This window comes from Megalobrama amblycephala, linkage group LG13 (genome assembly GCF_018812025.1).
Source record: "Megalobrama amblycephala isolate DHTTF-2021 linkage group LG13, ASM1881202v1, whole genome shotgun sequence".
In the NCBI taxonomy this organism is placed as follows: Eukaryota; Metazoa; Chordata; class Actinopteri; order Cypriniformes; family Xenocyprididae; genus Megalobrama; species Megalobrama amblycephala.
Genome location: NC_063056.1, coordinates 24,915,745 through 24,929,896, shown reverse-complemented (window position 1 = coordinate 24,929,896; position 14,152 = coordinate 24,915,745). Strand labels below are relative to the sequence as shown.

Below are 14,152 nucleotides of genomic sequence, written 5' to 3'. Positions count from 1 at the left end.
GTTAATGCTTAAATAGAGTAAAGTGTTATCTGTTGTTCTTTATAGCCTAATTCTTTTGCATTTTAATCTGTTTGAAAATTTCAGTCAGAGTTGTTTTTGTTTTATTACAAAAAAGAGTTCTTAAACCTGTTAAACTATGACAAAAATGGTTTTGCAACTTATTTTAATATCGTGATAATACCGTATACCGTGATAAAAGCTTCATCAGTTAATCGCAACATGAAAATTTGATACCGTCACATGCCTAGCACATTTAAAGCATTTATAATAAACACTGCAATATTATGTTAAAAAAAATCATCCATAAAAAAAGACTTCTCAATTTTGATTTCATGGTGACTTTAATGCCAAAGATCCCTAATTATATTTTGAACACGAGGATGTGTACATTTTCTTATTTTGTTCATAGATTTTTCAGAAGCTACTGTATGAAGCGACGAAAATACTTTTTGTGCGCAAAAAACTAACAAAAATAATGACTTATTCAACAATTTCTTCTCTTCCCTGTCAGTCTCCTATGCTGTTTATGTTGTATAGACATTGCAGCGTATACAGTTTGTTTTTTGTGCACAAAAAGTATACTCATCTTTTCAAACATTAGGTTTGAACCACTGTTGTCATATTGACAATTTTAACCATATCTTTACTACCTTTCTGGGCCTAGAAAGTGGTAATAACGTTTCAGTATATCAGGGGCCAAAAAGCTCTCAGATTTCATCAAAAATACCTTAATTTGTGGATAAACTAAGGTCTTACGGGTTTGGAACGACATGAGGGTGAGTAATTAATGACAGATTTTTCATTTTTGGGTGAACTAAGCCTTTAAAAAGTTTACATCCCCCGGCACATACATTGTGTTGCCTTCATGAGTATCAGTGAATGTTTTCACCTTTTGTAACAGTCCCTCCATTGTCATCAGTGTGGAAAAGAATCATACAGTCACTGTTGGAAAGGGTATTCAAAAATGCAGATGATGCTTGAAAACTTTGAACTGGTTAATGTGTGTAAAATATTATTTTGTCTTATGGACTATAGCATGACAGGCCAGAGGCCATACACAGAGGAATGTTGTATAGTCATCACTGCAATCAGCATAAGAGCACCATGCTTTCATGAAGCCAGATTTGATTGTTATCACTATAAACGTGACTTATTTTAGCAAACTGATCCTGAGAGCAAGACTCGTAATCATTTTGCCCTCCCCCCAGTGACAGCAATGTGAAATACTTGAGATGATTAGGACGATGTGAAGTGCTTGACCCCAGCTTAGGGCCTCCTCATGGCACACGAAGAAAGTGGCACTCGCTAGGGAACTTCTAGTCACCATGGAGACGGTCTTCCACAGGTCTATTGTGGCGGTCATGTGAAAGTCCCTGTCAGGGTGAACTCAAAACGATATGACATTTCACGAGCGAGGGCCAAGCTGTATTATTTATGAGATTATGCAAGTAAGGTCCCACAAAAAGAGACACTAGAAAGTGGAAGTCAATATCTATAGACTTCCAGACAGGGAAGGAAAGGCTTCTCTTATAATTACAAAACCCCATTTCATCTTAACTTAACATTGTGGTTTAAACAGTCCACAAGCAACAGGATACTACGCAACAGGATACCACGCATCAATAATTATAATTTAAAAAATATAAAGTCAGTCAGGCAGTTATGGAGGAAAAACTGATGATTACATATATACATACACTGCCCTGCCAAAAAAGTTGCTGTTTGGATTTTAATAGGCAAATACTTAAGAGTCTATGGTTGGATCATTATGAAGAATCATTTTTACACATGAATTGGCACTGACCTTAAAGGATTAGTCCACTTTTAAATACACTTTTCCTGATAAATTTACTCACCCCCATGTCATCCAAGATGTTCATGTCTTTCTTTCGTCAGTCGAAAAGAAATGAAGGTTTTTGAGGAAAACATTCCAGGATTTTTCTCCTTACAGTGGATTTCAATGGCTACCAACAGATTGAAGGTCAAAATTACAGTTTCAGTGCAGCTTCAAGGGCTTTAAACGATACCAGATGAGTAATAAGGCTCTTATCTAGCGAATCGATCGGTCATTTTCGGAAAAAATACAACCGTTTATGCTTTATAAACAAAATATCGCCTTGAACGTACTTTCCGCTTCCGCATTCTTCAAAACGCTTAGGCTGAATGTCCTACGCCTTCCCTATTCAAGTTACGGAAAAAAACGTAACTGGCGACGCGTTCGTTCCGTATTTTTCGATTCGCTAGATAAGAGCCTTATTACTCATCTGGCATCGTTTAAAGCCCTTGAAGCTGCACTGAAACTGTAATTTTGACCTTCAATCAGTTGGTAGCCATTGAAATCTACTGTAAGGAGAAAAATCGTGGAATGTTTTCCTCAAAAACCTTCATTACTTTTCGACTGATGAAAGAAAGACATGAACATCTTGGATGACATGGGGGTGAGTAAATTTATCAGGAAAAGTGTATTTAAAAGTGGACTAATCCTTTAACCTCAGTAGGGCTGCATGATTAATCGCATGCGATTGTCATGCATGCGTGTCTCGTCAGTAAAGCCGGTTCTGTGATTAGCGGTAAATGTCCATCACCTGCTTTCAAATGGAGCGGCACTTAATATACAGAGCCGTAGTTCGCGGACAAGCTACGCAATATCGAGTTCATTATCGAAGGCGATTCATCTGCGATATTGAACGCAATATTGCATAGCTTGTCCGCGAACTACGGCTCTGTATATTAAGTGCCGCTCCATTTGAAAGCAGGTGATGGACATTTACCGCTAATCACAGAACCGGCTTTACTGACGAGACACGCATGACAAGCTCATGCGATTAATCGTGCAGCTCTAAACCTCGGTGTAAGTTTTTGGGATGTGCTGGAGGAGACTTTCCAGAGTGCTCACCTCTTGCATTGTCAATACAAGATCTTGACCAAAAAATGATGCACCTCTCGATGGAAATAAATGTTGTGATGTTATTTCCATTGAGAGGTACATCAATTTTTGGTCAAGATCTTTATACATAAATAAAATATAAATAAATATATATGTTGATATTTATATATTCGCTCTGACATGGCTTTAAACTGTGATTTTCTCCTACAATCATGATTGATGATTTAAATCTATATCCAACAAGAGTTACAGCACAAAGCCTGTGCATGTCACCTAGGGTGCAGCAAAGAAGGGGAAGAGAATCTAATCACAGCAGAATCAAGGTTTATTAAACAAAAACTCAAAACACTCAGAAAACAAAGAAACAGAACAACCGGTATAACATGACATAGAACGGACAACTGAACAAAGGAAACTGAGGACTTAAATACACAAAGGGTACACGAGGAGCAACAGGTGAACTTATTTAGTGAATAACTGGCACACACAAGGAAACTAGGTCAACATACAAATGCAGGGAACAGGAACAGAACCAAAACATAATCCTGACAGTGGATTTATGGCCAATTTCAGTGTTTTTATGCCAGCGCAAGGTGCTTTGCTAATTCCAGAATAAAATTTGCTTACTTGATGCTTGGAAATTGACAGTTAAGTGAATGATTATAGGATATCCTGGTCCATTATTTGATCAAGGAGCGCTGACACACCTCATAAAAGAAATACAACAATATAATTCCACTATTTTCACTAAACATGCCTGTTGTGTTGCCCTAATATACAGTATAGAATTTTCCAATTAAGGTAAGATCTAATATCAAAACTATAATCACAGATGGTGCATGAGCTCAATATCTCCAAAATCAATTAAACACAAGATTCATGTTGCTCATTTAACTGTCATAATCACTTCCTCTGTGAAAACGACCTCATGTGCATCCTCCTTTTAACCACATCAGTTTGCTATTTGTGTCAGTATATGTAGCTCCAGGCAGCTCTTACAATTACACTAGCATCTCTCACCACACACATCTCTAAGTCATGTGCTGGTTTTTATTACACTACCAGCAACCTTGTCAATTATTGATAAAGGTGTATTGTGTCTGAACTCGTGAGGATAAGTTTGTCACCATAAGCACAAAGCAGATCTTTCATGACAGCAACATATATCAGTTGAATTAAAGGACTTCACCTTTGTTTACATTTGGAGTCCATAATCCAAAGATCAAGCGAGGCATCAGAACAACAACAAAGAGCAAAAAGCAAACAACAGAGGACAAAGTCAGAGGAATAATGGCAGAATAATAGGGTGCAGACTGAGGCCTGTTTAATTCTAGTGTGTGGGTTTGATTTGCATACAGATAACTTGTCAAACGCTTTTATTAAACATGATGGTTTTAATGAGTAATTGCTCCCTTATGGATTGCACACACTTGAATCCAAAAGCAACTAGTGTTACAATCAGGAAAATTACTGAAAACGCTTTAAACTTTACCTAAAGTTTAACACAGACATTGATTCAGACAGAGCATTAGTTGGGTCTGCGAGCGCTGCTTCACACAGATCAAATTTAAACAGGGCAGCAGGGGCAGACGGGCTGAGGGCCAGCCTGCCAACACATTGAATCTGACCTTGTTTACCCATCTGTCTCAGACCGGTCACTGGTCACTCATACACACACACACACACACACACACACACAGCTGACTACTACTAATGTTAACAAAAGCAAGCTGGCATGAAAAAAAAAAAAAAAATGGATCTATTATTTACCCAGGACCAACAACCTGACGTTAAACCAACATCGACTGGCCTATCACCACGGTACACGCAGGTGTTCCGATTGTAAATGATGACTGGCAATGCTCTTAAGAAAATTTCACTCAGATAAGCTTCTCAAATAAGCCATTTAACAGCACTCAATGTCACACCTACTCCATTGACAACATGAAAGCTTTCCATTTCTAAAAAGCTACACCAACTGGAAATACATTTTCACAGATAAGCAAAACTGTTCCAACTCTACACAGGGGTGCATGATATATCTGCCCTATATTGGTTATCAATTTTTACCTGTAGATATTGGATATTTATTATCAATATTGGATATTTAATTGTTGCTGTATATTTTAAATTGTAAGTGACATTTGCCATCATCTAGCACCAAGGCCGTAACCACCATAGGCATTGAGGGGGACAAGCCCCCCCCCTTCCTAATAAATTGTCCCCCCTAATAATTGAGATTTCTTAAAGGGTTAGTTCACCCAAAAATGAAAATTATTTTCATTTATTACTCATTCCACACCCATAAAACCTTCATTCATCTTCGGAACTCAAATTAAGATATTTTTGATAAAATCCCTTACACTTTCAATGCCCAGAAAGCTACTGGAAACATATTCAAAACAGTTCATGTGAGTACTTTTTGTGCGCCAAAAAATGACTTTTTAACAATATAATAATGACTTTAACAATATCTAGTGATGGCCGATTTCAAAACACTGCATCATGAAGCTTCGAAGCTTTACAAATCTTTTGTTTCGAATCAGTGGTTCGAAAACGTTTTACGGGTGTGGAACGACATGAGGATAAGTAATAAATGACATCATTTTCATTTTTGGGTGAACTAACCCTTTAATGCTGCCCTCCATTATGCACCGCTCTGTTTGTTGTTAGGATGACAGACAGTTTAAAAGGTTAAATTTTTATGCTGGTCTGCCTCAGTGGTCTAACAGCACTCGTCAATATCAAAATGATGGCCAATCAGATCAAAGAAGGCGGGGCTTACTATTTACTGAAGATGAGTGTGAATTCCAACACAACGCTTTTAGTTTTTACAGTAAAAGAGTGCATGCATGGTAAGATATAAGTAGTTAAACATTTAATATTTGACAACTGTATTATGATGGATGTTTAACAACCCACAGTAACGTACAGTGATGCAAAATACTCAACTTTTTTATGGAATTCCTCCATTTTGAATTGAAAATACTGAACTGAACTGAATGTGATGAGACAAGAAACGTTTTTTACATTTTTGACATATTCAACATACAAATGAGTGAATGTGTGCATATTTTGAATAAAATATTATTCACAAAGGGTTTAAATGGACTACTTCACAACTAGGCTATACTTAGACCTAGAACTTCACATTGTTATTTCTTCTTTATTCCCTTAAATCCCTTTTAATTCTTGAATTATTTAATTTCTTTACATAAAAATACCCCCCTTGGATGCCCCCCAGTGTTCAAGACATTGTTACGTCCTTGTCTAGCACTAACGATTACTGGAATGATTTAACCCTTTAAAAGCCATTTACATTTAAAAGTGCATGTCGGAGTGTGTGCGTGCATTTGTGAAAAAAATTAAGTTACCATATCTATTTCTATATTTATCTATAAACTACAAAATTTTTATTATCTGTTATCATTCATACTTTATATTGTTCTGATGCCTAAATTCATTTATAGAACACTTTTTTTTAGTATAGTTTTTTTTTTTTTTTTGTATTTTTAAAATATTATTAGTTTTTAGTATAGATTTATAATATTGGCCATTCATCAGTTCTTTGTATATAACATAAAAATAATTCTTTGCTTATTTGTTTCAGCCAGAATTTCAATACTGAAATTTCAGGATAACGGAATACTTCTTCAAAAAAAGCTGCTGATCTTTATGCTTGCACTGCAAATAAATGTTTTGGTGCCACACAATCTTCACTGACTGTACAAACACAAAGGACTCAATGCTCAGGGGAGTTCCCACAAGCCTGACTGTAGCATTGCATCCTAGAGGTTTGCTTATCAAGGACACTTTGTTTCCAGTGACAGCACCCTCTACACATTCACCTAGCTGTGAAGACAGATTGCTGCAGACAGAGCCAAGGAAGCACAGACCCACCCAATGACAATCCCCTCTCCTGCCATGACAACAGGAGAATGCCAGTGGCAAACCTGGCCGCTTTACCATATGCACTTCCCTCCCTCTCTTCCTATAGACATGAGCGGTGTTATACACTGGGATGGATTAAAACTAATTTAAAACTCAATGAGCTACTACCATGCATGACGGTGGTATGAAGACTCGAGAGACAACAGACGCTGGAGTCACCTTGCACTGATTCTCAATACACTAAAGGCAGCAATATTTGCTCATCATCTAAGTTTTGCTGAAGCCTTTAAATACATCAAATTGCTATTTATGACATTTTTAGTACCATCTCTCAAGAAAACAAATTAAACAGCCATTAAATCAATAGATAAAAGCCAGACATGTTTCTTCATAAAAACATCTCTTGATAATGACATCGCAGTAATAATAGTACCCAGTTCGGCAAGCCCATTCGGATACAATATGTCTCCTTGGAGTTTGGGATGACTGCTTCAATTAGTGCACAGCTGGACATGTCTGAGATGGAGGGATGAAGCAGCCATTACAAGCTTCCTGCAGTTTTTACATCATCCTTTGTTTTATTTTAGAGTTGTTACACAGCCACAAAATTTCATTACACAGATAAAATGCAACGAGGCTTTACAGTAGTAGACGACGCAAGCGATATTAATCATTTTCCTTGCTCATTTATCAGCTCATCACAGCTGAATATTATCCAGAGGTTTAGCAGTGTTGACATTATAAAGATGGATGCCTCATATAAAATTATTCAATAAATTCTAATCATTATAAAATATGTAATATTTCATTATATATAATAATCATAATATGTGATAAACTGATTATTAATTTAGCCATTACTCCAGTCTTCAGCATCACAATGTATAATATGCTGTGCGTGTGTGTGTGTGTCTCATAAGTACTTAAATTCATAAAAACATTCACTTGTAAGTGAACAAATGAGTCAGCATGTTTAGCAGTACATAAATCAATAACATCCAACAGCATATCAATTCTGTTGTTACTATGTTAGATTAGCAATTTGACCTTATTTAACACTATTTTACAGTGTCAGCATTTCACATAATGCATGTTACTATAATTAATATAATAACAATCAGATCTACAAAATAATTACAGAGCAAGTTCATGTAGTTCATTAGTAGAATTCATTAATTATGTAAATACACAGTAAAATGAACATTGTAATATAAAGTGTGACTAAGTATTTCCTTAGGCCCTATATTTCAAACCACATTAGCAATCATATATATCATATGAACAAAGACCAAAACTGCACTGAGACATAAAAAGCAATCCAGTCGCTGAAGTAAAACCAGACCGTGACGAATTAAAACCTCATTTTGTCTCTGTCAGTTACAGGGATGAGGAACAAATGTTTAAAAACGAGAATGAATTAAATCAGATAATAATCACCCTTATTTAGGATTAAACAAACAATTTTTGGCTTCTTACCAGTGAAGATGCCCCACTAAACTAGTTATTCAAGATTTGCAATAACAGTCAACATTTTCTAGCTGTTTTATGAACACCTGAAATGAATTAGTCTATCTAGTGTTTATCGATGTAGCGCTAACCTAAACAGGATCAGTGTAGCATGGGCTTTAGTTCTCCATTACTGTGTGAAGCAAACTGATGCCAAGGATGAGTCTGAAGGAGCTATCAAATATCTCTGACTGCTGAGGCCAAAGAAAATGTGTGGGACACAAGAGCTTCCAGTTTAGATGGCCATCTCTGGCATGTGAGGCAAGCCTGTGCTCACTGTAAACACAGAGCGATATATATCTGCCAATTTCTGCTCTGTTGTCACATTAAATAGATTTGTTTTCACATATGGTGCTTGGGAGAAAGCGTGAAACACGATTTCTTACAGCCTTCCTCATTTCCACAGCCTGTTCATTTACACTACACTTCAGTAATGTTACAATAATCCACAGTAATAATGTGTGTTGTAACCTCGCCTAATCCTGAATGGCATTGTGTAATATTCTTAAACAGAAAGAACGAGATCTGATCGCATAATGGGAACTGTCACAGAGTTACTGTGTAAATACAGCCTGGTTTACAATGGAAAGTGACATATCAATTCTGTTGCTGATTCATGCAGTCCTGATTAAAAATCTCTTGATCCCTGTGTAGATTTACTAACCGACCATATCCGGTTTGGCAAGAGAGGAGAAAGAATGTACAACATTCTCAGTTTCAATGCGGACAACACGCTATTTATATTCATAGCCTTACGTTTTCAAAAACAGTCTAGGTTTTTAGCATGTTTACAGAATTACCTTCATATTGAACCCTGATGGATTTCCGTGAGCATGAAGTGTTAAAAGTGTGTTTGTGCTTGTGCCTTCACATGTCTAAACATCTAAGCGACAGCTGTATTTGATCCACTGGATTGCAATGAATTACAGCGAATGCCAACTAAAGCCAAGGCAGAGAGCCCCATACAAAGAAGCTATCATCTTTAAACGGATCATTCCCAGCCTCATACAACCAAACTGGATGTTCAGAGCTTGTACTTCAAACCATGTGGCAATTAAACATCAATGTAAACAAAGACATCAGACCGCAACTGAATGAAATAGTAACCCTCTGAGAATAACTGAATGATTTTTGTATATACATTTCTTTTCTTTTTTGCTTGAATCTGCTTTTAAATCTAGAAATGCATCAAGATTTTGTCCTGCAGCCATTTTGTCCTGCAGTTTTCATATGGAGAAGATGCATTATAATGTTACCCAGATAAGGTTATATTCAAAGGGTAGACCAGTGGGGTCCAGGGCACACTAGGGGGCCTCAGCAAGCTTCCAAGGGGGCCTCGAGGTGACTTAAATTATTCAAAACAAGGCAAAAGCAGCATTAAAATAAGCCAAAGCAACTTGATATTTCTTAATTTAAAGGTGCACTATGTAATATTTTCTGTCCGCTTGAGGTCTATTCAAAACAAAGGCGTAGCTTGATGACGCCAAGTTTAAGCACGGAATCTTGAGACATGTGGTCTTCATCTCAACAGTCGGTGGAAAAGAACTGGGATAGGACTCGGGAACAAATCATGTTCATGGATACGATTATTATTGTTACTGTAGTATAAAGTAGAGCAGGACCGAGTGCTGTGGGAGCTGAACGAGGCCACTGGAGCGATTGCGCAACACACACCTCACAAGCAGCGGGACTTTTATTATTGTGCCACAGTCGCCGGCGCTGCTTCTGCTATTCCGGTCATGAGTATGAGGTAACGCAGCTCTGTTTATCATATTAGATACATTTGAGTGTGTTGAAAATGATGTTATAGCGTTACTCTGTGCGTTCGCTCGGCGGCTGCAGTGTTTGAGACACACTGCAGTAAGCTAGATCGATTTTAGAATATCATATTAAATGCTGGGTGGCTTGTGTTGATAAATGGCATGCAATTAATTTTAAAACGTATTGTATGATGGAGAAAATGATGTATTGTTGTTACTAAAAATAAAGCTGCATCTGATTATGCTATGTTAGCTACTTGAAAAAAGTGTTTTTCTCTGAGGCATAGTAAAGCATGGTAATTAGACTTGGTTAAAATGGCAATTTTCTCACTATTTACAAATAGTTGCAAACATTTGGGATGTTGTAAGTACTCAAGCGAACAAAATATATAACACTGGCATAGTGGTTTTTGTATATTTTACTGCAAAATTATTACATATTGCACCTTTAACTCATCCCCTCAGCAGCTGTTTTTCTTTAAAGAACCAGGATTCCCAGTGTCTTGAAAAAACAGGATATATGAGGTAGCCTAATTTTAAAATAATTTCTCATCTATTCTTAAAAATACAAATCAAACAACAATTAATAATATTAATAGGTTAAAATTAATGCAAACCTATAAAATAGTGATACTTATTTCTTTAACATGTTCATTAAAATGGCATGTGGATCTGAGCATTTCAAGTAGAGGTTCACACAGATGATGGGTCAAAATAAATAAATAAATAAAACCCCTCACTCACTCAGGGATTAGTTTGATCAATTAATAGACTGGACAAGACACATCTGATAAAGTGACAGCAGAATGGGTAGGAGGCACAGTTAACATATAGGCTATCTTAGCAATAAAGAGGTCAGTCTGCTTACACCATCTAACCAGTAGGAGGTCAGAGACCGGCTGTAAACCACCTCAGCCCTTACCACAATACAAGCATCTGCCCACGATTTGACAAGCTAAGTTCTTGTGACATTGAAAAACCGACCTACACACACTCTCACAGAATGATGACCGCAAACACACACACGACCACAAACTGACCACGCTAGTGTCGCGAGACGGTCGTTTACATCGACTGGAGCTACTATATGACAAAATTGCATGTGGAAATCAACATAGCAACATGTCACAGACACCGGAAATGCGAAATCTAACAAGGTACACTTCAAAAGCCCAATGCATTATTTGGGTCAACAGCACGATTCACATCGGCCAGTCTGTCCGTAACCTCCAAATCAAACAGAAGATGGTTCATAGACTGGTGGTTTATAACATCTGACCTAATTCTGTCACCAGACCTGACGATAACATAACACAAGGGGACAACAGCGATGTGATTAATGCAAATTACAAGGCAGCTGCCACTGAATTCGATGGTCACGCAACGAATTAAATGTCAAATTTGCACTTACAAATTTCTTTTGAATGATATTTCTCTTCGGCCTTTCCCTACTCATTTTGCCCTCCAGACTGAATTCATTAAAGGTCAGACGGCCACATCAATTCTGATTATTAAAAAAAAATCTTTTCGTTGTTGTAGCACGTGATTATTTAAATCCCTGGTAGCAAAATGTCGAGGTAGGCAGAGAATGTTGTATCCCGGTCAATCGGCGTAGCCTGTCTTCTTTTCACAGCTCAAGACACGAAAGAAGTAAAAGAATCCAAATCTGAAGATCCATGGCGATTAAAAAGGGTCTGTGTAAAAAAACAACGACAACATATCCACCGAAATGCGCCGGAGCAGCCAATCTTCCATTTGAAAGCTAAACGGCGTATTGTCAGGGCTCCCCGCACCACATTCTTGCAGTCAAAATAAAAGCCAGCTTCTGGCTTCCATTCTCGTAGGTTGTAATATGTCGTTTACTGTTACATTATGCGGGTGCAAAACAGTCAAACAGACCAATTTGAAAAATCTGGAGTTGGGTTTTGGCTGCCGCTGTGCTCCCTCATATTGTGTGAACTCAATGGCACCGATGTTAATGCGACCTAGTGGCGTCTTTCATAGGAGGCTCCGTCCTATCATTCACCCTCAGCACGTTTAGCGGTTCATTTGAAACAGGACACGAATCTTTTAGCATTTTTCTTAACTTCTTTTAGCTCTCTGAATAAATATCACGAAATATTTTCTGACTGAGTTATTGTTAGAAGGTGCAGAAAAACAAAGATGCGTAAAAAAGACAAACAAAAAAGATGCTGCTTTTCAGCCCATATGGTTCCATGTGCAGACAAAATAAACAGTTTAAGAGTCCTTTACATGTTATTAGAACTGTCATGAAGCTTAGGTGAGTCACACTATCATAAAGAACATTAGAGCAATGTCACTAGATTGTAAACAATACTTTTTTTTTTTAACAATAATCAGTTTCATGTGCCTTTGTTGAGATTTAAAATGCAATGACTGACAGATTGAAATTTGCTTGTAAGAAGTGTCAGTTTAGTGTTACAAATGATTTCTAACCAGTAGCATTATTCACAAGTTGTGAATAATGAACCTACCAAATATAAATTCCTTACAATTCACATGCAAACCCATATATGGTTTATGAGCACTTCTCCAATAAATTTTTTCAAATAAATATCAGCAATTGCTAATTCTAGAAACCCGCAGCCCAGAATGCATTGTACTATGCCAATGTTGGTGAAATCAAGGAGTCTTTAAGGATTATAGCAAACCCCTCTCTGTGATAATCCAGGGATTATTTCTAAAAATAAACCCTGATCAGCAATCCCAGTATATGGGGATGAAACTGATGGGGTATTTTTCCCTATTACAGTATGAAGTGTTATGAGTGTCATTCATTTGAATTAGACAACAGGGAGAACTGCTGTGAAAATCAAAGTAATGCATCGTATTGTGTTATATTTACATTTACATTTACGTAAATTCATTTAGAGGACACTTTTATACAAATATTTTGGTATATACACAGTCAAACCAAAAATTATTCAGACACTAGATATAATTTTTAATATTTTTTTTACTAGTGGGTGCAGGACACTATAGTTCATGTATGTAAGTGAGGATAGCAAAATAAAGTAAACTGTAACATACCCAAAACATTCTTCATACAGTGGACTACCAGTAAAATTACTAAAAATTTGGGACCAAAAATTATTCAGACACTTTGATCTGACCATGTTTTGCTTAAGTGTTATCTGACTTTTTTTCTGACATAGTTTAACTCTGAGATCTTGTCATATTTTATTACCATTTTTTAAAACTATAGTGAATAAACTAATAATGAATGAAATATTCAAGGTGTCTGAATAAATTTTGGTTTGACTGTATGTGTGTGTGTGTTACTTTTAAAAGTAATGCATTATACATCACCTTACTCCCTTAAAAAGTAACTAATTGAGTTTAGTTACTTTTTATGGAAAGTAATGCAACGTTACTTTTGCGTTACCTTTTCCTCACCCGGGCTAGGCTTGCTTGTTTGCTTTATAATAACAAAAAAAAAACATAACTTCTATTTTTGGCCAATGTACAATGTGTTGTTTTAAAAGTTACTTTAAAAGTTATTTAAAAGTAATGTGTTTCAAAAAAGTAATTTGATTACGTAACTCGCATTACTTGTAAATTAATGCATTACCCCCCAACCATATATAATGCTTAGAAAACTATACAGGCTGTTAATGAGTTTCAGTTTTGGCTGTATATTGTTTTTTCCATATCCATTTCTTTGGTTTTAGAATCATATTTTCTTAACTAAATCTCTCTCTCTCTCTCTCTCTCTCTCTCTCTCTCTCTCTTTTTTTTTTTGCTGGAAAAAGTGTAAGATGGGATCTTCCTGTGATTGTGAGTCTGAATATCTGCTGAAGTCTGTTCTTTGTCTTTCTACCAGGATGAACATTATCATTCAGGCTGAGCCTGAGGGCAGATAGGCCTCTTTAATTGGAACAGCGTTAAAAATAACCTCAAGAGGTATCAGGGGCATATCACAGCACAAGTGCCCATTTCATTGCACCAGAGACTTTTGGCCAGAGTTGTAAATGCCAAAGACAGGAAAAGTAAACTGCAAGAAGTTGGTAATGGTTTTGGTTAAATGATTAAACGACAAAGAACCACTAGAGAAAAAAAAATGTATGTAAAAGATGTGTTATATATT

The 14,152-nt window shown here is 36.6% G+C and overlaps 1 protein-coding gene across 2 annotated transcripts in view; it reads right to left on the bottom strand.

Annotated features, from left to right (window-relative positions):
* The window catches only part of jarid2a (jumonji, AT rich interactive domain 2a), a 45,076-nt gene extending 33,017 nt beyond the window's left edge, over positions 1-12,059 (bottom strand). The window contains exon 1 of one of the 2 annotated variants that reach the window (XM_048153835.1): positions 11,456-12,059. In XM_048153835.1, the coding sequence (XP_048009792.1) occupies positions 11,456-11,500 (45 nt within the window). In that variant the 5' untranslated portion in view covers positions 11,501-12,059. The remainder of the gene's footprint in view (positions 1-11,455) is intronic. The other variant, XM_048153834.1, reaches the window with a different exon arrangement.
* Between the last annotated feature and the right edge of the window lie 2,093 nt (positions 12,060-14,152).